The following is a 22,317-nucleotide window of genomic DNA, read 5'->3' as shown; positions in this document are numbered from 1 at the left end:
AGGGGGGACCGGGGCCGCTGGAGGTGAGGGTGGCACAGGCCGGAGTGACAGTGTGCCTGGCCTTGGACTGAGGTCGCTCCTGAGACTCCAAACTGAGATTTTCCCTGCCTGTGGCAAAGGGGCGGGCTTGTTGAGTCTCCTCTCCTCCTGACTGTTTCTCAGGGGAGACTTAGGAAAAGCCACAGTGGTTTTGTTCTCCACACCCAACTGGCTGTAGACTGGAGTTCCCAAATGACTTCACCCAGACCGAAACTGACATGGTGAGCACCACGAGAATGGGCTTCCATGTCCTGAGAATGAAAAGACTAAGGAATAAGTTGTGAGATGCCTATTAGAGAGTCCATCACAACCATTTCCGTGTTTTTTCTTTTTACTTTTTGTGGAAGTATACATTGAAATGAGAGTGTATGACTCGTGTTTGGCTCAGTGAAATTTCACAGAGCGAAGCTCAGGGGATAGCTGGTGAATTAGGAGGAAGGGAACCAAGTGAAAACAGTATCCAGGAGGCCAAATGAAGAAAGGATTTCAAGAAAGAGGACGTGACGAGCTGTGTCAGATGTTATTGATAGGTCAAATAAAAATGAGGATTAAGTAAAATATGAAGATTAAGCTAGATGAGGAATGAAAAATTTGGTAATGAGAAGAGAGTATTGATCTTAGATGGTTTCCAAGAATGGTTACAATATCGAACTTAGAGTGTTTTGTAACAGATTGAGAAGAGAATGTGCGATTTGTTCAGGAAATAATGTGAGTGCCAACACTAGGAATATGGAAATGGAAAAATACTGTTCTTACTGCTTAAAGTTTATAATCTAATAGGGAAGAAAGATAAGTAGGTTAATAATTATAATGTGTGATAAAAATTATTATAGAATATAGAATGAGAATTCTATATATTATAGAATATAGAATGCCGTAGATTAAAAGGAACACTTAATCCTGACTGGAGAGAACAGGAAATGATTTCCTATTGTAATCCTGAGTCTTTGAGGACCAGTTAAGAGAGCAGATGTAGATGGGTGATTTCAGGCAGAGAGGCATGTAGAAAGACCCTGAAGCAAATGGGTCTGATGAGTTCTGGGTGTATATTCTATTTTATTACTATATTAACAATACTATTTGTATAGAAGAGAGGAGACCAGTATAGGGAGAAGGAGGAGGTAGTCAGGAGAGATTTATGCTAAAGAGGTAAGAGCCACATCATGAAGGGACCTTGTATGCCTTGACAGAGTTTGGGTTTTATCTTCATGCTAGTGGGGAAATACTGAAAGACTTTAAATGAGCCAATGGCATGACATATTTGCATTTTAAAAGATCAGTTTGTCTTCCATGAGAAAAATAAGCAACATTTTGGACTCATCTCACTCTTCATATTTTATGGAAACTATTCCCCGAAAACATGCTCATATACATAAACATTTCAGGAGATTTGTGGACTCAGCCGTGTATACCAAATTAAAATTTCCAAGTTTAGATGATGGATTGGTAGGAGGAAATCAGTCTGCAGTAGTCTAAATGAAAAATGATGATTGTTCGAATCTGATAGCTGGCAATGGGATTGGTGAAGAGAAGTCTCACTGCAACAGGAAGACAAGAAAGAAGAATAGAGGGAAATAACACAAGTTTGTGGGACTCTTTTTTTTTTTTCCCGAGACGGAGTCTTGCTGTGTCGCCCAGGCTGGAGTGCAGTGGCCGGATCTCAGCTCACTGCAAGCTCCGCCTCCCGGGTTTATGCCATTCTCCTGCCTCAGCCTCCCTAGTAGCTGGGACTACAGGCGCCCGCCACTTCGCCCGGCTAGTTTTTTTGTATTTTTTAGTAGAGACGGGGTTTCACCGTGTTAGCCAGTATGGTCTCGATATCCTGACCTCGTGATCCGCCCGTCTCGGCCTCCCAAAGTGCTGGGATTACAGGCTTGAGCCACCGAGCCCGGCCGGGATAGACTCTTAAAAAAGAATAAACTTGATGTGCTGAGCTCAGTTAACAAATAGAGGGAGAGGTTGAACAGACAGTAGAGGAGAAAAATGGTTGAACAAGGATCCAAGAAGGCAGAAAAGGATAGAATCCAAATTCAAGGTGGAGGATTTAGCCTAACAAGAAGCTATGGATAGTACCTAATTTTGAAGAATGGGGTGTGTCGTGAGCAGGAATTTGAGGACTTTCCCACCAGGCCTCTATTTTTTGTGTGAGGTAGGAAATGATATATTCTGAGAAAAGCGTAGTAACACAGGCAGCATGAGGAGAGAGACACAGAAGAACCATGGAGGGAAAATGGAGAATTAAATAACTAACATTCCTTTTCCAGAAAAGATGTAAGATCATCTACAAGAATATGTAAAATATTACAAGATAGTATTAATTGTGAGGCAAGAGACAACTAAGCGCTGTATCAGATTCAGAAATCATAAGGAAAATTAGTGTATATGGTTGTGTGACTATTAAAAAATGTTCTGCAGGCAAAACTCACTATAAACTAATTTGAAAGACAAATACATACGGTACAATTTACCCACTTAAATCGTACTACTTAGAACATTTTCATCGCCTCAAAAAGAGTATTTATAACCTTTAGCTATTGTTCCCCTCCTACCCCTTCTGCCCCAAAACCTAATCTGTCGGTCTGTAGGAATTTCTGTGTTCTGGACATTGCATATGAATGGATTCATGTAATGTGTGTGGCCATTTTTGGTGGGCCATCCTTTGGGTTTTTTTTTTTTTTTTTTTTTTTTTGAGACGGAATCTCACTCTTCTCACCGGTGCTGGAGTGCAGTGGTGCGATCTCGGTTCGCTGCAACCTCTGCCTCCCAGGTTCAAGCGATTCTCCTGCCTCAGCCTACCGAGTAGCTGGGACTACAGGCATGTGTCACCACGTGTGGCTAATTTTTTGTATTTTTAATAAGACGGGGTTTCACCATGTTGGCCAGGCTCGTCTTGAACTCCTGACCTTGTGATTCGCCTGCCTCGGCCTCCCAAAGTGCTGGGATTACAGGCGTGAGCCACCGCATCTGGCCCTGCTCATTTGTAAATTTCTTTTTTTATTGAGTTAAGAGTTCTTTATTCCGGATACAAGTCCCTTATCAGATAGATTATTTGCAAATATTTTCTCTTATTCTGTGGGTTGTCTTTTCACTTTCATGATGTTCTTCGAAGCACAAAAATGTTTTAGTTTGTAGTCTTACTTATTTTTGCTTTTGTTGCCTGTGTTTTGATGTCATATCCAAGAAATCACTGCTAAATCCATTGTTATGAATCCTTTCCCCAGTGCTTTCTTCTGAGAATTGTATCGTTTTAGCTTTCACATTTAGGTCTTTAATCCATTTTGAGTTAGTTTTTGTATATAATGTGAGATGAGGGTCCAACCTAATTCTTTATCCAGGTACCCCAGCACCATATTTTGAAGACTGTTCCTTCTCCCATTGAGTAGTCTTAGCACCCTTGTCAAAAATCAGTTGACCATAAACGTGAGAGTTTATTTTTAGACTTTGACCTTTATTCCCTTGATCTATATGTAATAGCCCTATGCCATTACCATAGTGTATTGATTACCATTGCTTTGTATAGTAAGTTTTGAAATTGGGAAATGTGAGTCCTCCTACTTTGTTCTTTTTTTTCACAAGATTGCTGTGGCTATCCTGGGTCTCCTACAATTCTGTGTGAATTTTAGAATCAGCTTATCGATTTTTACAGAGGAGTCCACTGGGATTCTGATAGGAATTGCATTAAATCTTGTAGATCATTTTCAGGAGTATTGCCCTCTACACAGAGTTAAGTAGTCTGATCCATGGACAAGGGGTGTTTTTCCGATTATTTGGATCTTTAATTATTTTCAACAGTGTTTTGTAGTTTTCAGAGTATAGTTCTGCATGTTTTGCTAAATTCCTAAGTATTTTGTTCTTTTTGATGCAGTTGTAAATGGGATTCATTTCTTTTGAAATGGGAAAAGTTCCCTTGTCCCCCACGCAGGGCATGCACTGGGGGTATGCTGGCTTCTTCAGTGCTCTGCTGTTCAAACCTCTAGGGGAATATACAGACAGGCAGGCTGTGGGGCTCCGACCCCCGGCTATGTCTGCGGGTGAATGTTTACAGCTGAAGCCTCAGTGAGCATGTGTTACAGGGTACTCTTTTAGTTTAGCCATCTGTAGGTGGCTTGTGTTCGTCAGCTTAATTAGACCCCTGCCTTATTGTAAGGACAGGGGGCTTTCTGTATCCCAGGGTTCTTGCCTTGATGAACTGAAACAGTCAGATCACACGTTGGCTTGGAGAATGATTGCAAGATTTTATTGAGTGGAAGCAGCTCTCAGCAGATGGGGGAGCCAGAAGGGAAAAGGTTTTCCCCTGGAATCAAGTTGCCCGATTCTCCTCCAAACTCCCTGGCCAAGCTCTGCGTCGTTCTACCAGTCGATGGCCTGCCAGCGTGCCAGTGTACTCCCATGTCGGTGTGTTCCTCTTGACATCCAGCCACCTGTGTGTCTGCCTGCTAGGGTCTTGGGGGATTTTATAGGCACGGGATGGGGACGTGGTGGGCCAGAGTGGTCTTGGGAAATGCAACATTTGGGTAGGAGAAGAGAAATGCCTATCCTCACTGAGGTCCGTGGGCCCAGGCTGGGGGATGGAGCCATAGCGAGGAACCACGCTCTCCTCTACTCAGCACTTCCCTGCCCTGCCTTGTGTCACTTTATTTTCAGTTTAATAATTTCAGTTGTATAGGAACACATACAATTGATTTTTGTATATTGATCTTGGATCCTGCTACCTTGGTGAACTCATTAGTTCTAATAGTTTTTTAGTGGTTTCTTTAGGATTTACTATGTACAAAGTTATGTCATCAGCAAATAAAAATAGTTTTACTTCTTTTTACAATCTGTGGATGCCGTTTATTTTTTTCTCTTTCCTAATTGCCCTGGGTAGGGCCTCCTATACAATGTTGAACGGAAGTGGAGAGACTGGAAATTCTTGTCTTATTTCTGATCTTAAGGGGAAAGCATACAATCTTTCACCATTAAGTATGATGTTACTTGTAAGCTTTGTAGATGTCCTTTATCAGGTTGAGGAAGTTCCATTCTATTTCTAGTTTTTGAGTGATTTTTATCATGAAAGGTTTTAGGGTTTTTTTCTTTCATCTATTGAAATGATCATGTGGTTGTTGTTATTATTGATGTGTTTCATTAATTGATTTTTTGGGATGTTAAACCAACTTTGCCTTCTTGCTTGGTCATTGTGTATAGCTTTTTTTTATATATTGTTGGATCCATTTTGTTAATATTTTGTTGAATATTTTTGTGTATATATTCATGAGTGATCTGTAGTTTTATTATCTTGTACTATGCTTGTCTGGTTTTGGTATTGGGATAATACAGGCCTCATAAAATCCATTGAGAAGTGTTACCTACTGTTTTTTTTTTTTTTTTTGAAAGTTTGTGAAGAATTGGTATTAACTCTTTCACTGTTTGGTAGAATTCAGTGTAAAGCCACCTGGGCCTAGACTTTTCTCTGTGGATAGTTTATTAGTATTACTAATTCAATCTTATCTCTTGTTATAGGTGTCTTCTGATAGTTTGTTTTTTATTAAGTCAGTTTCAGTAGGTTGTATCTCTTTAGGAATTTGTTTCATCAAAGTTATCTAATTTGGTGGTGTACCCTTGTTCATAGTATTTCTTTATAATCCTTTTCGTATAATGTCAATAGTAATGTCCCCTCTTTTATTTCTGATTCTTATCATTTGTCTTCTTTCTTTTTATAATGGGCAATCTAGCTAAAGGCTTGTCAATCTTGATCTTCCAAAGAATGTGATTTTGGCTTCATTACTTTTCTCTGTTCTTCTGTTCTTTATTTTCACTTTAATCCTTATTGTTTCCTTCTTCCTGCTCAGTAATCTGAGTAATCTCCTCAGATTAGTCTGCTTGCTTTAGGTTTAGTTGGCCCTTTTTGTTTCCAGTGTCATGATTATAGATTAAGTTACTGGTTTGAGATCTTTTTCTTAATATAGGGATACAGCTATGAATTTCCCTCTGAGCATTGCTTTAGCTGCATCTCATAAATTTTGATATAGTGTGTCTTCACTATCATCAGTCTCAAATTACCTTCTGATTTCTCTTTGACTTCTTTGAGCCATTAATTATTTAGGAATGTGTTGTTTAATTTCCACATAATTGTGACTTTCACAAATTTTTTCTAATTTCATTACATTGTAGCTGGAGAATACACTTTGTATTATGTATTATTTCTATCCTTTTACATTTATTGAGATTGTGCTGTTTTTATATGCATGTATGTTCGTAATTATTATATCTTCCTGATGGATCAATCCTTTTATTATAAAATATCCCTCTTTGGTAACATTTTTTTCTCTTAAAGGCTGTTTTGTTTGATGTTAATATAGCTTCTCTAGCTTTCTTGTGGCTTGCTATTTGCATGACATATTTTTAATCCCTTTATTTTTAAGCTATTTATATCTGTGAAACTAAAGTTTATCTCCTGTGGACAGCACATAGTTGGATCCTGGTTGGTTGGTTGGTTTTGATCCTGTCTGGCTGTCTCTTTCTTTTGATTGGGTTGTTTACTCCAATCACATTTAATGTTATTTATTGATATAGTTGGATTTATGTCTGCCATTTTGTTGTGTTACATATGTCTTTTGTTTCTCTATTCCTCCTTTATTGCTTTCTTTTGCATTAAGTGAGAATTTTCTAATTTGTAGCATTTTAATTTCTTTACTGATTTGTTTCATTGAAACTGCTTTTACTAGGGCTTTTTGGGTTTTGTGTGTGAACTTAGATTACCGTCTGGGGTCACTTGCTTTCAGCCTGAAATTCTTCTTATGGTATTTCTTGTAAGGCAAGTCTGCTAACAACAAATTCTCTTTGTTTGTTTGTTTTTATGGGAATGTCTTTGTTTCTCCTTCATTCTTGAAAGAGAATTTTGATAGTATAGGATTCTTTGATGAAATTTTCTTTTTCTTTGAGCACTTTGAATATGTTATCACACTGCTTCTGTCTTCCATTGTTTCTGTTAAGAAGTCAGAATCTTATTGGGGTTCCTTGTAAATAACAAGGCTTTTTTTTCTCTTGCTGTTTTTAAGATTTTCTTGTCTTTAACTTTCACCATTTTTACTGTGATGTGTCTGTCTGTGGATATATTTGTGTTTATCTTACTTGAAGTTTATTGAGCTTTTCCAAATGTGTAGGTGGTTGTTTTTCAATAAATTTGGAGAAGCTTCAGCCATTGTTTCTTTGAAGTTTTTTTTTTTTTTTTTCCGGCTCTTTTCTCTTTCCTCTTTCCTCTCTTTCTGGTATTCCCATTATGTGTATTTGAAGGGAAATATGGCAAATAAAACAAAATTTTAATGCAAATATTTAAACCAAGCAGTTTTAACCACAGAAATTTATCTTAACGTAATGGGCAAGCATACATGGATATATGTACAAGAAAGTATATCCTAGCACATTTGTGTAGTAGAAAGGTTAGAAAAAACAGGAGGAGGAAGTTAAATACATTATGGTATTCTGTACAGTGAGATATTAAAATAATCTAAAATTTTTATAATTCAGGTGGAATTTATTTGGTATGTTGTATAAGATGTATTTGGAATTTTAGGTTGTTTGTTGGTACATCTCCTCTATGTATCTGTGCAGGTTTCTCTGGGGCAGCAATTGTGTTTTCTGTGTAGATACTGCCTAGGATAAGACAGGCCTCTTAACTTCTTTCTCCCTACCTCCCAGTTCTGGGCAGTAGGCAAAGATCTTTTTTTTTGTTTGTTTTTGAGACAGAGTCTTGCTCTGTCACCAGACTGGAGTGCAGTGGCACGATCTTGGCTCACTGCAACCTCCAACTCCTTGGTTCAAGTGATTCTCCTGCCTCAGCCTCCCGAGTAGCTGGGATTACAGGAACACACCACCACGCCCAGCTAATTTTTGTATTTTTAGTAGAGATGGGATTTCACCATGTTGGCGGGATGGTTTTGATATCCTGACTTCGTGATCCACCCACCTTGACCTCCCAAAGTGCTAGGATTACAGGTATGAGTCACTGTGCCCAGCTGCCAAGGGTCTTTCTAAAGAATGCTAGGTTATACTACATGGTTGAGAGCTCAGAATGAGGCCTGCTTTTCTGGCCTAGTTTTTTTGATACCAAGTCTATTCTGGCCTCAGCTTTGATTTACCTAATTATTTTCTGTTTTCTCCTTTGAGAATGTATATTCTTTTAACATTCTTTTAGACTAGAACCCGTAGACAAAGAGTAATGTTTAAAGAGTTTAGGCTTTTAAAAGCAGTCACACTTCCTAGATTCAAATTCTGGCTCTTGAGGACCTTGAGCAAGTTACTTAGTCTCTAAGACTTCATAGTACCTATGTCTAAGGTCCTGAAAATTGGACACAAATAACGTTTAAATAATTTTATTTCTGTCTTTCAGGGCCTTAGGGAAAGCCATAGAACTTTACATATCACCCATATGGCAGAAATATGAATACATACTGATCCTTCTAAGGATTTTATATTTTCCTTTTTTGCAGATTTGAAATAGTGCTGTCCATTGGTAGAAAAATAATAGTATGACCTATGATCTGCCAATAGTGATAAGGCTTACTCTTTGAATTTTGTTTTTCCAGTAAAATTGATTGATGGATTTGTACAGTGGATATCCAGAGTTAAAGGTATAGGCTTAAACCAATTCTTGACAACCCAGGATCTGTAGTAGTAGTAGTAGTAGTAGTAGTAGTAGTAGTAGTAGTAGTAGTAGTAGTAGTAGCCAAAAATGAAAAGCATACTCACAGAAGCTTGTAAGGCCATGTGCTCCCACATAAGTTGACTATGTTTTTAGTTTATTGAGGTACGATTTGTATATCATAACATTCTCCCTTTGTAGGTATACAATTCAGTGATTATCAGTAAATTTAAAGAGTTGTGCAGTCATCACCACAATCCACTGTTGGAACATTTCATCACCCCAAATATCCCTGCTCCCACCCCAGCCCTAGGCAGCCACTGATCTGCTTTCTATCTCTATAAATTTCTATTTTCAGGACATACAAGTGGAATCATACAATGTGTAGTCTTTCTGCATCTGCCTTCTTTCACTTACATCAGTATTTCATTTTATTGCCAAACCATATTCCATTATATGAATATACTACATTTTGTCAACTCCGTTTACCAGCTGTTGTACATTTGATTTGTTTCCAGTTTGGTGCTTTTATGGATAATGCTGCTAGGAACATTTGCATGTAAGTCTTTGTGTAGGCTGGGCGCAGTGGCTTACCCCTGTAATCCCAGCACTTTGGGAGGCTGAGGCGGGTAGATCACCTGAGGTCAGGAGTTCGAGACCAGCCTGGTCAACATGGCCTGTCTCTACTAAAAATACAAAATTTAGCTGGGTGTGGTGGCATGTACCTATAATTCCAGCTACTTGGGAGGTTGAGGCAGAAGAATAGCATGAACCCGGGAGGCGGAGGTTGCAGTGAGCTGAGATCATACCACTGGACTCCAGCCTGGGTGACAGAGCAAAACTCCATCTCAAAAAAAAAGTCTTTGTGTAGACATACATTTTCACTCCTCTTGGGTAAATTCTTGGGGGTGGAATTATCAGGTCCGACAGTAAACTTATCACTAACATCTTAAGGAATTGCCACACTGTTTCCAAAGAGTACTGGATTTTTAATGATGGAAGCCTTCAGAATTTCTCTTTCCTTACTGTTACTTGCTGTTGTCATTATCCCCTGTTCCCTCTTCCCTGAATTTGCTGCCCTGGGCAAGGCCTGAGAATTAATGCAGGACATTAGGATGTCTGGGGTGCTTTGGGGCCAGTGTTTGCTGGTTTCTAGATGCTCAACTGTGTTCTAGACAAGATATTCCAAGATGTGTATATTAGTTGAGGCTCTCATGCAGATGAGAAAACCCTAGTATGATGGGAGACGTGTCTACATGATTGTCAGAAGTGGAAGAAGAGACAACTCCTTGATAACAAAGATGCTGAACAGTCAAAACAGTAGTGGATGTCTACTACATCAGATATTTGACCCAAATAAATGAATTGTTTCTATAATAATTTAGTTTGTTTTTGCCTTATTTGCAAAGAAATTGAGAACCTCAGTTGCTTAGCACACCCCAAATGTAAAAAATGTTAACTGCAGAGGATAAATCACCATTCTAAAAATGTTAACTGCAGAGGATAAATTATACCATTCTTTTTACACATAGGGTATAATTCTTTTTATATGTTTAACATTTACAGATATTTTTTATTTAATTGGAAAAAATGTTATTTTTAGGATGAGTATATGTACAGTGCTTGTCATATAGTAGGCACCCAATAAATGTTAACTATTGTCCTTTTTAAAATCTTTTTCTGAAACTCATTTTCATTCTACATCCATTTTTTATGATGAATGCATCTTGAGGGTAAATTATGCATCTAAGAATGCTTTTTTCCTGTTGGTAATAGTAATGTTCAATACATTTTTTGAAAATATTTATAATTTCAGGTCAGATCTTATCTGTCATGATGGAGGAAGTGGTGATACAAATCAGAATCTCTGAAAACAGTTTGGCTAAAGAAGGAATTAACAAGATATTTTTCTTGTGAACAGCAGCTTTATCATTTTAATTATGATTTCTTTAGACTAAACCTAATTTAGTGTAAAAATAATGTACATTGTTCAAAAACATACCAAATGGTATGAAAGGAAATACATTAAAGGCCAAGGAAAATCTATAGGAGTCAAATCAGGAACTTAATTTAATACACTAAGCTAATTCCTTAACGTATTAGTTTATTTTATTCCTTAAATATTATAATTACTTGGATATATGAAAAAATACATTGGATATATGGACAAAAATTCTTGAAAAGGTGCACTGCCACTTTTTGCTCTACATTTCATCCTTTAAACCCTCCTTTTTAGGAGGAGGTTCTATGTATCTTCTGGAAAAACAACTTGCAATCTTAATGTTTTATGAAATCATTTTTTTCCCCACAAGGATTTAAAATAGCTATTACATTTTGAGTCTGACCCTTGTGAAAAATGAGTATATATCTTTCCAAGATTTGTGAAAGTTGGCACTGTCTCACATACTTTCTGGGCACAGTTTGTTTTTTGGGTTCCTTTTTTCCATGGGTATTCAGAATAAATAGGAACTTGTTATTGAAGTGGGAAAAAATAGCATTACTGTAAAGCTGGTTACAGATACTGCTGGAAAGAATTTTATCATATGATTGGAAATATTTTTCCAGTTAACCTTTAAAAAATTCTTAAGAGCCATTTTTCTTTCCAGCTTTCAGATGGCAAATGCATTCTGAGGTTAGTGTGGTCATTTCTAGGGAATAAAGAAATTAGTAACTTTGGTTTTGTAGTACTCCCTAATGCTTATACCTGAAAGGAAGTATTTACTGAATATTTTAAGTGCCACGGTTAATGCCACTTTGTAATGTAGGTTTGTACTGGATTTAAAACAACCCGAGAAATCATAATTGCTTTTTCTTAAGCCAGTGCCCACTGATGGCTCCTGCTAACCATGTAGCATACAGTAGCATTTAATACACTAAGAGTATTAATTCCTAGAGTAGTGTTTTTAAGTGTGATCTGTGGACTCATGATAGGTCCTGTCTTTCCCATAGTCTTTTACCATTTGTTTATAGTAATCATCCTATATATCTCTTGATATGAATTACAATTTATTTTAGATGACTTTTTTTGTTTAAATACCTTGTTCCGGGGTTTTTCTCAAGAAAAAAATACCATTTTATTTGTTGTTGCCTGACTTTTCTGCAGTAGCAAGAAAAGATGGAATAATCAACTTCTTAGGTCGTTTTGCACCAGTAAAGAGGCCCTCAAAAAAAGTTTGAGCTCCATAAGTAGTCTTACTGTGTTTTGATTTTCTCCAAATAATTATTTAGGAAATGTTTGTTTTAAATATCTTAAGATCTTTGCATCTAATTTCTGTTAGTGGCATCATATTTTCCCCAGGTCAAGAACCTTGGTAATAACTGAACAGGTTTAGGGAGGAAAAGGGAAAAGTCTGTCCTGGCAATTTTGACATAGAACCCTCTCTCAAATCAGCTTCTCCTCTGTAATCTTGTTATTGCTGCCAGAGCCCCAATCATCTTTTGTAAGCAATATTGGAGCTGCCTTCTAACTGAGCAGTCTTGCCTTCTTACAATCCATTGTTCGTGTTACTTAAGATTCAATGGCTGCCACACATACTCAAGATCAAGTCCATTCTCTCTGAGTGCAGTGAGGCCTTTCATGATACTTCAGCCCTTATTTCTTTACTCAAATGTGAGGAACTACTTGCAGTTTCCAGAATGTAACTCATTTCACTCCACCTTAATGCTTTGTTAATTGCTATTTTTCTTTCAGATTCAGTAATACTTTGTATTAAGTATTAATTCATCTGTGAAGCTTTGCAGACCTCCTCTTTACCTTATAGCCAGTTTCCTTTGTGTTCCTTGTCAAACGACAACAACAACAACAAAATTTCTCCTTTATATTTAGCTTAGAAAATTCCAGAAGCCCTTGTATTTGATTTAAGCTTGTATATTTTTGCAGGAAAGATACCGATCAGTGGTGTTTCTATAACTTTCGAAAGACTATGAGGCTTAAGGATCACATGTATAAACAGACAATGACTTGACAATCCAAGAAGCCAAATAATAACTACTATAATAATTGACCTAAAATGTCCAGGACTTCATTAATAACTGCCAGCTTCCTAATTTTTGTCCCGCTTCCAATTCATAACCAACCTGTGAAAGCCAGATATATGCTCTAACCAATCACAGTAGGCTGCCCCCACTTCTAGTTAGCCTGCCTACAGCTCCCCAGGCCAACAGCCTCCAATCAGAGCATACCTGATTTTCCACTATGAAACTTCACACTCGTCTACCTGTCTTTTAGTCTCTGTCAAGATGCAAATGACAATAGATGACTCCCTTGTTGTAGCAAACACTGAATAAATAGCCTTTGCTTTTCTCTTTTGGTTGATCATCATTTATTTCCACAAGGGAAAAAAAAAAATCTGTGTTCGTTCTACATTTGTTTACATCTGAAGTGATTAATAATAAATATACTTTATAAACTGCCTTTATCTCTTGTGCTATGTTTTTGTGATTTCTACATATTTTATAAACACGGGTTTATACTTTATAAACATATAGCGGCATATTTTAGAAAGGTGAAGACAGGTTTTGTCATAGGACTTTCTTGCTTTATGTCTTTACATTGAATGGAAAAAAACACAGAAAAATCTTTCACTTAATAGTAAAGAACAAAATTTCTAATCACATTTTAATCTTGAGATCTTTGTCTCAAATGTAGTTATTCATAGCTTTGTGTTTTGTTTGTTAAATTGCAGTTTTAAAAAGTTAGGGATTTACATGAAATGCAGATAATGTGAAGTTAGATTTTGTTAAGAATATCCTTTAATTTTTTTTTTAAAATATATACATGAATATGTTTCTTAATTTTTTGCACTTAGGAAGTTTGTTTGCTGTTTTTTATTTAACCTATTAATATATTTCATGTTTTTTAACTATGTGTATGTTCCTAAGGTAAACTGGGCTGGGTTTGGTGAATTATTTTTTAAAATAATCTGTTCACTAATTTTATGTAGGCTCTTTCACTGTAAAGATTACGAGAATGACAAAACCTATACCCTGTTTGTTTGTTTTTATATATATATACCATCTCTCATATTACTAAGATTGAATGACAAATCAGGCTACTTTAAACAGTTTTGAAAGTATGGAAAGTGTAGCTTTTTATCTGTTTGATGCTCTATTATGCTAAAGTCACTCCTTTATTTATTGTTGGAATTTTCTGTTAACAGGTACTCCCTTCGGAGAGGCAGCTCCTTCACATTCTTAACACCTGGCCCCAACTGGGACTTGACTTTGGTGAGTAGATACCTGGGTTTTTATTTCAAGACATTAGATAGAATTAATTCCCCAGTTGTCTTTCAGTCTGTTATACAGCTCAGTAGTCTGTACTTCTCTGAGTGTCCTGAGGAACAGAATTCCTATAACCATCTTTGGCAGCCTAATTTAGTCCTTTTCTACTAATAAGCTGTAATAACTTTTTGTTTCAAGTAAATATAAAACGTATTTTGCAAAGTACTCACATGTATTAATCTTTATGCCATCCTTTCTCTTATTCCTTTCAATGTTAAATCTGATAATATATTATGAAACATGAAATTATTTGTATACATCCTCTATTGACTTTTTTCTTGGTTGAAAAATATAAAAATGCTTGATTGCACATTATGTATATATATTTAATATATATAATGAATGGTTTTCTGCTATTAATCTCAGCATAGAGGGACTCTTATTTTTATAGCAGGACTTTACAGAGGCATTTAATTTTGTGTGAAGTGACAACAGAAAATTGGTTCTTTTTGTACTTAAAACTTGTTAGCTCATAATACATATATAAATAAAGTATGTACAAATGGATATAAATAAAGTATGTACAAATAGATCATGATTCTTATGCTTATTTGGGAAAAATAGCAAAAATGATTCAAAATACAATTTCATATAAATGCATAAGTATGATCATATATGTGCTTTCTTCCCCTCAGTACAGTCTTATTTTGCTAGGCAGTTTCCTCCCCCTCTTCTCTCCTTCTTCTCCGTATTAGTCCATTCCCAGGCTCTGCTCTAACCATGTCAACAGTACCATATGTATCCTTCTGTATTTTGCTCATATCATTAATATACACAAACAGGTTCACAGATAAATACACAAGCAAGATTTTTGGTTAGTTGGCTTTTCAAACCTGGGGTCATATTATTCATAATTTCTGTATCTTCTGGGTATGACCTAGGGATCAATAAAATATTTCTTGAGTTCCATCACCTCAATTCTGATGTATATTGTTCTTTCATGTCCTAGATCATTTTCCTAACGTCTTTTAGCTCAATTCAAAACAGTGTGTTGTAATTTTGCTCTGCTTCTTTGAGCATTTCTTCCTGGTGTGCAATCATTTCCTAGGGGATAGATTCTGTTCCTTGTTTTCTTTTTTCATAGAGTGATATTGTGTAGAATTTGACTTTGAGAATTTTCTGTTCCATTTTAGTGTGAATTTAGTTTTCAACTTGTACACAAAATCTTGGTTCAGCTAGCTTTTCTGACTTCACAGCCCTCCTTCGTGTTGTTTTTATGGTAGCTTGCTTTCTGAGGCCGCCTGGCTCTATTACTTTCTCCACTTCTATCTGGACTTTGCCTTTCCTTTTTTTTTTTTTTTTCTTCTTCTCTATTGGCCCTATCTTGCTCAATTTTGATTCAGTTCTCAACAGTTTCTCCTTACTGTGGGGCCAGGAAGTTGAAGGGAACCCTAACTAGTCACTTAAGAGTTCCCAAGAGCTAAGCAGTGTAGGTAACCTGAAAAGTTATTTTGAGATATGGGAGAATAAAGTGTTACTCATGGGTGCTTATTCAGTATTGATTAAGTACCAGAAATGGTAGATACGTACACAGTTTTGCCACTGCTGGCACCAGCAGGGCTGAATGAAAGTGATAAATGGTAAGTGGAAAGTACTGCAGGGACATGGCTGTTCACCTTCCAGTTAATCAATCCTGCCTCCGGCAACAAATCTTAATTACTTTGGGCCATGAGAAAAGGATTTTCTTTTTCTAGTGAAGACCTTGCCCCCAAGATAAATAATGTGTTCCTTTAAAAAAAAAAAAAAAAAAAAAAAAAACTGGCTGGTTTTATATTTTAAAAATTTTTACTTTTTCTCTAACAAGTACCGACAGCCCTTGATTTACATAAGATTCTGTTCTGAAAACCTTAAGTAGTGTTTTAATAGGGTAGCCACTTCACAGCAGTGATGACTCTGTCAGGGGAGACTCTTTAGACAGTATCTATTCCAAAGACAATTCATGAACGTCCCTCAACATAATTTTCTTCTTAGGGCAGTGGCGCAATCTCATCTACTGCAACCTCTGCCTGCCAGGTTCAAACGATTCTCCTGCCTCAGCCTCTCAAGTAGCTCGGACTACAGGCATCTGTCACCATGTGCGGCTAATTTTTTTTTTTGTATTTTTAATACAGTCGGGGTTTTACCACGTTGGACAGGCTGGTCTTGAACTCCTGACCTCAGAGTCTCCCCCCACCTCAGCCTCTTAAAGTGCTGAAATTGCAGACGTGAGCCACCGCATCTGGCCTCCAAGTAATTTTCTTGTGACTATAGCCAAAGGCTTAACTTTTTAAAATTGATTTTTCTAGTTTTCTAGAGTCTTTGTTTTGTGATGTAATATGCATTCCTTTTATATGAGAATGAAATATCTTTTTTTCTTTTAGAAAAGAAAACGCAGAGAGAAAGATGATGATGTTGTAAGCCTTAGCAGCCTTGATCTGAAGGTAAGCACTGCTGCCCTGTTAAAGAAAAGCATTTAAAAATATGCAGATAGCATTTTATTTCTGTGCTACAAGAATAATGAATGCTGGTTTGGGTTTTTTTGTTTTTGGGTTTTTTTTTTTCATTTTGTAAGTGCAAAAGTGAATAATATTAGCTCACAGACACCGTCTTTTTTGCTATTCTGCTTCTTTGTTAAGAATGAGGGAGAAACTACTCTCAAAATACTAGGCTATAACTACTGATCACAAACACAAATGCCTAAGGATACAGGCTGTATAATCTGTGTGAAGGAAGGAGGGACAAGAGGGCCAGTGGTGAAAAGAGAGCCCCGGGTTCTAGCCCATTGTCACATGTAGGACTGTCAAAACCTGGATTTTTATGTGAAATCTCCTGAATTTTAAATGTTGAGTCCATTTTTCTTAAAAAATACATGCAAGCAAAATAGCTTGTCTGTAGGTTATATGTGGCCCGTGGGCTTCAAGTATGTGACATAGGATAAACTAACACTCAGCACACACTTTAAAATACTTGAAGTTTTCTTATACGAAATTGTGTGTAAGTCCAAAAACCTAGTATCTTTGGAATTACTAACATCATTTTTGCCGGTTGGCAAATTTTATTGTAGCATCTTGGTTTTGGAGAGTCTTTTTCTAAGGTTATAAAAGAGTTGTACGTTTTTAAATGCGATTTTTAAAAATGTTTCATATTATGTTTAACAGCAGCAGCTGCTGTTTCTTTTTAAAGACAAGATATTTTCTAAAAGTTAAATTTTTATAATCTGCTCAACATTTTAGCAAATCCAGCAAGTCAGCTTTTTTCTTATTTTTAGTACACAGTGTCTTCATAGAAGAATTATGTGTTTTAAGTTTTAGGCATTTTGCAAAACAGTTTTAGTTGCATTTAAAATATCTTGTATTCAAAAAAAGAAAAAAGTATGAAATGACAACCTTGATTATTTTTAGGTATGTTTCAAATCAAATCAAATACAGAAATAGTATTTATAGTTTGCCACAGTAAAATACATGGTCTTCAACTAAGCTTTAGCAATTATCAATATATGGATTATTTTGAAGCAAATCCTAGATGTCATGTCCTTTCATCTGCAAATATTCCATTCTGTTTATTATCTTTATTGTCTGAGATAAGAACTTTCTCTTTTTTTTGAGATGGAGACTCGCTCTGTCTCCCAGGCTGGAGTACAGTGGTGCAGCCTCGGCCCCCTGCAACCTCAGCCTCCTGGGTTCAAGCGATTCTCTTGCCTCAGCCTCCTGAGTAGCTGAGACTACAGGTGTGTGCCACCATGCCCGGATAATTTTTGTATTTTTAGTAGAGATGGGGTTTTGCCATGTTGGTCAGGCTGGTCTCAAACTCACAGGTGTGAGTCACCATGCTGGGCCTTAGATAAGAACTTTTTAAAAACAATAAAATACACTTTCTACAAAACAGTACAAATAACAATAATTCCTTAATATCAGATTCAGTTCAGAATTCATGCATTTTCTTGAACCTGTTTGTGTGTTTTTGTGGGTTTTTTTGTTTGTTTAGTTTTTTGTTTTTTGGTTTTTTTGGGTTTTTTTGTTTTTTTTGGTTTTGGGTTCATTTTGTCTGTTTGTAGTCCAAATAAGACACATACATTGTGATTAACTATATCTATTAAGTTTCCTTTAGTTCATTGGTTTCCCCTCTAACTATTTTCTTGGAATTTTTTGTTGTTGAAGAAACATGACATGCAGGGTTTTCCTATATATCTTTTTATAGCCTGAATATTTATGATTGCATCCCCATGATATCATTGACTGTGTTCCTCTTTTCCCTGTATTTCTGATAAGTTGGTAATTAGATCTAGAGACCTGATCCAGTGTGGTTGTTTTGGGCCATGTACTTACCTCAAAAAGTATATAATGCTTTTCTGTGATGCTCTCAAAATGGATGCTCATTGCTTACATGCATTTTTTTCTTGGAGGTTGCAAGGTGATGACATGTCTTTATCAGACCTCTGTTTATTAACTGGAATACTTCTGTAAAGAGAAAATTCCCCTTATTAGCCATTTGATTACTCTGAAGTTCTGATTTATAGTCAGAGCAGAACAAGTGCTTGATTCTTTTCCTTTATCAGTTTTCAAAATTAATGAGTTCTATTCATTATCTTTCTCTGAAAGTAATGATTTCTTTTTCTTCTTAGTATTATGAACTAATGCATATAAATACTTGTTTTACATGGATTCAGTTTTTTTTTTATTTTGTTTTGTAGAAAAGACAGGGTCTCACTATGTTGGCCAGGATGGCCTCAAATTCCTAGCCTCAAGCAGTGCTCCTACCTCGGCCTCCCAAAGTGCTGGGATTACAGGCATGAGCCACCCGCACCTGGCCTCATTTCAGTTCCTCTTACTGATGCCTCACATATCAGTCTTTGGCTGTTGGATGCTATTTCAGGATGGTTCCTGTGTCTTTTGACATGACCTTTATCTCACATCCAGTGGCTTTAGATGACAAATTATTGCAGATCCTATTTTTATGCTCTATGCCTGGAATCAGCCATTTCTAAAAGGAGTCTGGCTGCTTTGGGAAATGGTAGAGGCTAAAATCTGTGCATTAGTAATACTCCCTTCTACTGGATTAGTCATTGTTGGTAGGCCTTTTTAATGAATAGGGCTAGGAGAGAAATCTAATTTAAAAAAACAAAATAGGAATTTATATTGAAATTTCAAATTCAAAGATAAAGGGATTTAACTTAATCTTATCAGTCTTACTATGTAGAGTTCCTTCAACTTCACCAAAAGTCCAGAGACACTGATTTGATTTATACCACAGTTCAAAGACAACAGCTTGCATAACTATTAATGATTACTGAAAACGTTTTATGTTTTCTTGCATTTTTCAGCTTTTTTTAAACCTTTAGGTTGTAACATAGTAGGGATGAACAGTCAAATTACTGCGTTTTTAAATTATTACACTAACTTCTGTGTGTAATTACACCAACAGCTCATTTGGTTTTTAAAAAATTTTTATCGTTTAAGAATTACTGCTTTTTAAATTTATCTTATAATTGTGTGACAAAATTATGTAGAATTTTGAAGTCATTCTACAGAGGATTCTTGTTCCTATTCCTGACTCTTCTACCCTATCCCTCTTTCAGATGAAATCTTTTTTTTAAATTTTATGGTTTATTCTTCCACTTTTAAAATACATAAGCAACTATATATTTATACATATATATAGTATTCCACTTTATTGGATGAACTGTATGTAGCCTACTGTCTTTCATTATGTTTTGTTTGTATGTTTGCTCTTTGCTTTGGTTTATCTTTTGATGTTTAAGTAGGTTTGTGTTTTTGTTCTAATGGTTATCTTTATACTGATACCTTATGTAATGCCTTTTGGGCTACTATAAATGGGTTAATCCGTATGAGCAGTATTTTAGTTAACTAGTACTTCTCCCTACCCTCTTTCTCTTCTGATTTGAAGTACTATTGCTTGACTTGTAGTTATAATTAATGCATTTAAGGCAAGAAGTGAGCTTATTTTACTTTTCATGTACATTCACCACTTTCCTCCCATTTTTAAAAATAGTTTGTCAGAGCTTTTAGCCATTACAAGCTGTACTGTAGACCCTGCTAACCATCAGGTAGTCTTAGTTCTATGGGTAAATATATATTTAATTCTCAGCACCAGTCCTCATGTTGAGTCCTTTCTAGTTTTTTTGTTGTTGTTTGTTTGTGTTTTGTTTGTTTTTGCTTCTGAAGCTCATTCTCTAGTACAGGGGTCAGCAACCATGACCACAAGCCATATGTGACTGGTCTGTCAATGTTTTGTTTATAGCTGCCTTCGTAAACACTGCAGCATCTGGGCTGAGCAGTTGTGACGGGAACCATAGGACCTATAAAGCCAAAAGTATTGACTCTCTGGCCCTTCACAGAAGAAGTTTGCTGACCCCTGCCCTGGAGTTGAGTAGATTCTCAGGCAGTGTTCGTGGTGTTCCCCAAGTACTTGCACATTGCATGTTCTTTTCAGTTTGTTTGCAACCTTTATACTTGAAGGTTCATTTGGATGCATATGAAACTCCTGGCTCACCTTTTCTTTCTTTCTTTTTTTTTTTTTTTTGAGACGGAGTCTCACTCTGTCGCCCAGGCTGGAGTGCAGTGGCCGGATCTCAGCTCACTGCAAGCTCCGCCTCCCGGGTTTACGCCATTCTCCTGCCTCAGCCTCCCGAGTAGCTGGGACTACAGGCGCCCGCCACCTCGCCCGGCTAGCTTTTTGTGTTTTTTAGTAGAGACGGGGTTTCACCGTGTTAGCCAGGATGGTCTCGATCTCCTGACCTCGTGATCCGCCCATCGCGGCCTCCCAAAGTGCTGGGATTACAGGCTTGAGCCACCGCGCCCGGCCACCTTTTCTTTCATTGAGTATATTTAATATTTTACTCCATTGTGTTCTGGCATAAAATATGTCTGTTCAAAGTCATAATAAATATGTAGTTTCAGGTCATCTTTTGTTTTAGGAACTTTTTTTTTCTTGAATTATACTTTTTGGTATTTATTCTGTTTTGTTTCCCCTCTGTACCCTTTATGTTTTGTTGGATCTTCATCTTTTAAAATGTTTTCTATTCATTTTTCTCAAAACTTTTTATATTTTTATTTTTAAAGCCATCCTCCTTTTTTCCCTAATGCATTAAGCATTGTACTTTTCATTCTGAAATAATTTTCTTATTTTTAATTCTTAGTTCTATTACCTCTCATTTCAATTCCTTCTCCAGTCACCTAATTTCTGAGTCTTTACGTTTTTTCATAGCTTCTGTAATTTTCTTAATTTACTTCACGCTGTAGAGACATGATTCTACTCCAGTCTCTGTTTCTTTATAATAGTTTTAAGTGGAATTCTTAATATTTCTGTTGCTCATTTTTCAGTGCAGTAAGTTTCCTGTATGGTGAGAGGAATAGGCCAGAATAGCCTTTTCAGCTTCATAACTCTAGAGCTCCCTCTTGTGTTACGTTCACAAGGTGATTTTTTTCAAAGTATGGTTTTCATCCTTTCTGGGATCTTTTCTGCTCCCTTTCTCTTTTATCTGGAACTTTTCTTGTCTTTGCTTCTGTTGCCCTGTTCTTCTCAGTCTGGAGTCTACTCCTAGGAGTTTTTCTCAGAGAAGATTCAGTTTCGACAGTTTACATGGGCCAGATTGCTCCAGCACCTATTTGCATGGCATTGTTCTTGCTCTCAGCCTGAGAACAGGATCCTTCAGAGCCTTTCCCAGATTAGGCTGCTATTCTGAGACTAGTATGCCATTGAGGCTTCAGGGGAGATTGAAGGGATTCTCCTGTTCTTGGGGCCATCAGAAGAGCCCCGTGCCGTCCCTCTGCCTCATCATGCACAAATGCTAATACTTTGTGGGCCTCATAACTGTCTGGTTTGTCACTCTGCTCATATGTTGAGGTTTAAGGGTAATCTTTCTCTTTGTTGTGGATTTTATTTGTGGGTTTTCCTTTTTTTTTTTTTTTTGGTTATGCTAGTTGCTCTGTTTTGTTTTTTTTTTTTTCTTTAAAAGTAAAGACCTGTCAAAGAATTAACTTATTAATGAGTTACCCAATATTATAGAAAAGCTGATCAAAGGACTAGCAAACACTGACATACACTAATCACTGAAGAAAAGAATGGTGGACTGAGATCACCAAATTATATATAAAATATGAATATCCTCATCTGCATCTCTACCTACAAAATTTATTTGCATTGCCATGAGTTTTCTACAGAGTTAACTTTTACCTTTTCAGAGCTATAGAAAACCCTGCTCAGTAACAAATAGTGAATCAAACAAAAGGCTTGAAGTTCTGATGATCCCGGTAGATTAAACTGTATTTATACTTTGAAAATAATGGGTCAGGAGATCGAGACCATCCTGGCTAACACAGTGAAACCCCGTCTCTACTAAAAAATACAAAAAACTAGCCGGGCGAGGTGGCGGGCGCCTG

General features: G+C 36.6%; 1 protein-coding gene across 1 annotated transcript in view; it reads left to right on the top strand.

The window, feature by feature from the left end:
• NET1 (neuroepithelial cell transforming 1) overlaps positions 1-22,317 on the top strand; it is a 47,401-nt gene that overhangs the window by 453 nt on the left and 24,631 nt on the right. Inside the window, exons 2-3 of the mRNA XM_011957075.1 lie at positions 13,819-13,885; positions 16,300-16,359. Coding sequence (XP_011812465.1) covers positions 13,819-13,885; positions 16,300-16,359 — 127 coding nt within the window. The remainder of the gene's footprint in view (positions 1-13,818; positions 13,886-16,299; positions 16,360-22,317) is intronic.

Source organism: Colobus angolensis, unplaced genomic scaffold, assembly GCF_000951035.1.
Source record: "Colobus angolensis palliatus isolate OR3802 unplaced genomic scaffold, Cang.pa_1.0 Scaffold432, whole genome shotgun sequence".
NCBI classification, from domain to species: Eukaryota; Metazoa; Chordata; class Mammalia; order Primates; family Cercopithecidae; genus Colobus; species Colobus angolensis.
The sequence above is the reverse complement of the archived record's forward strand: the minus strand, read 5'-3'. Positions and strand labels throughout refer to the sequence as shown.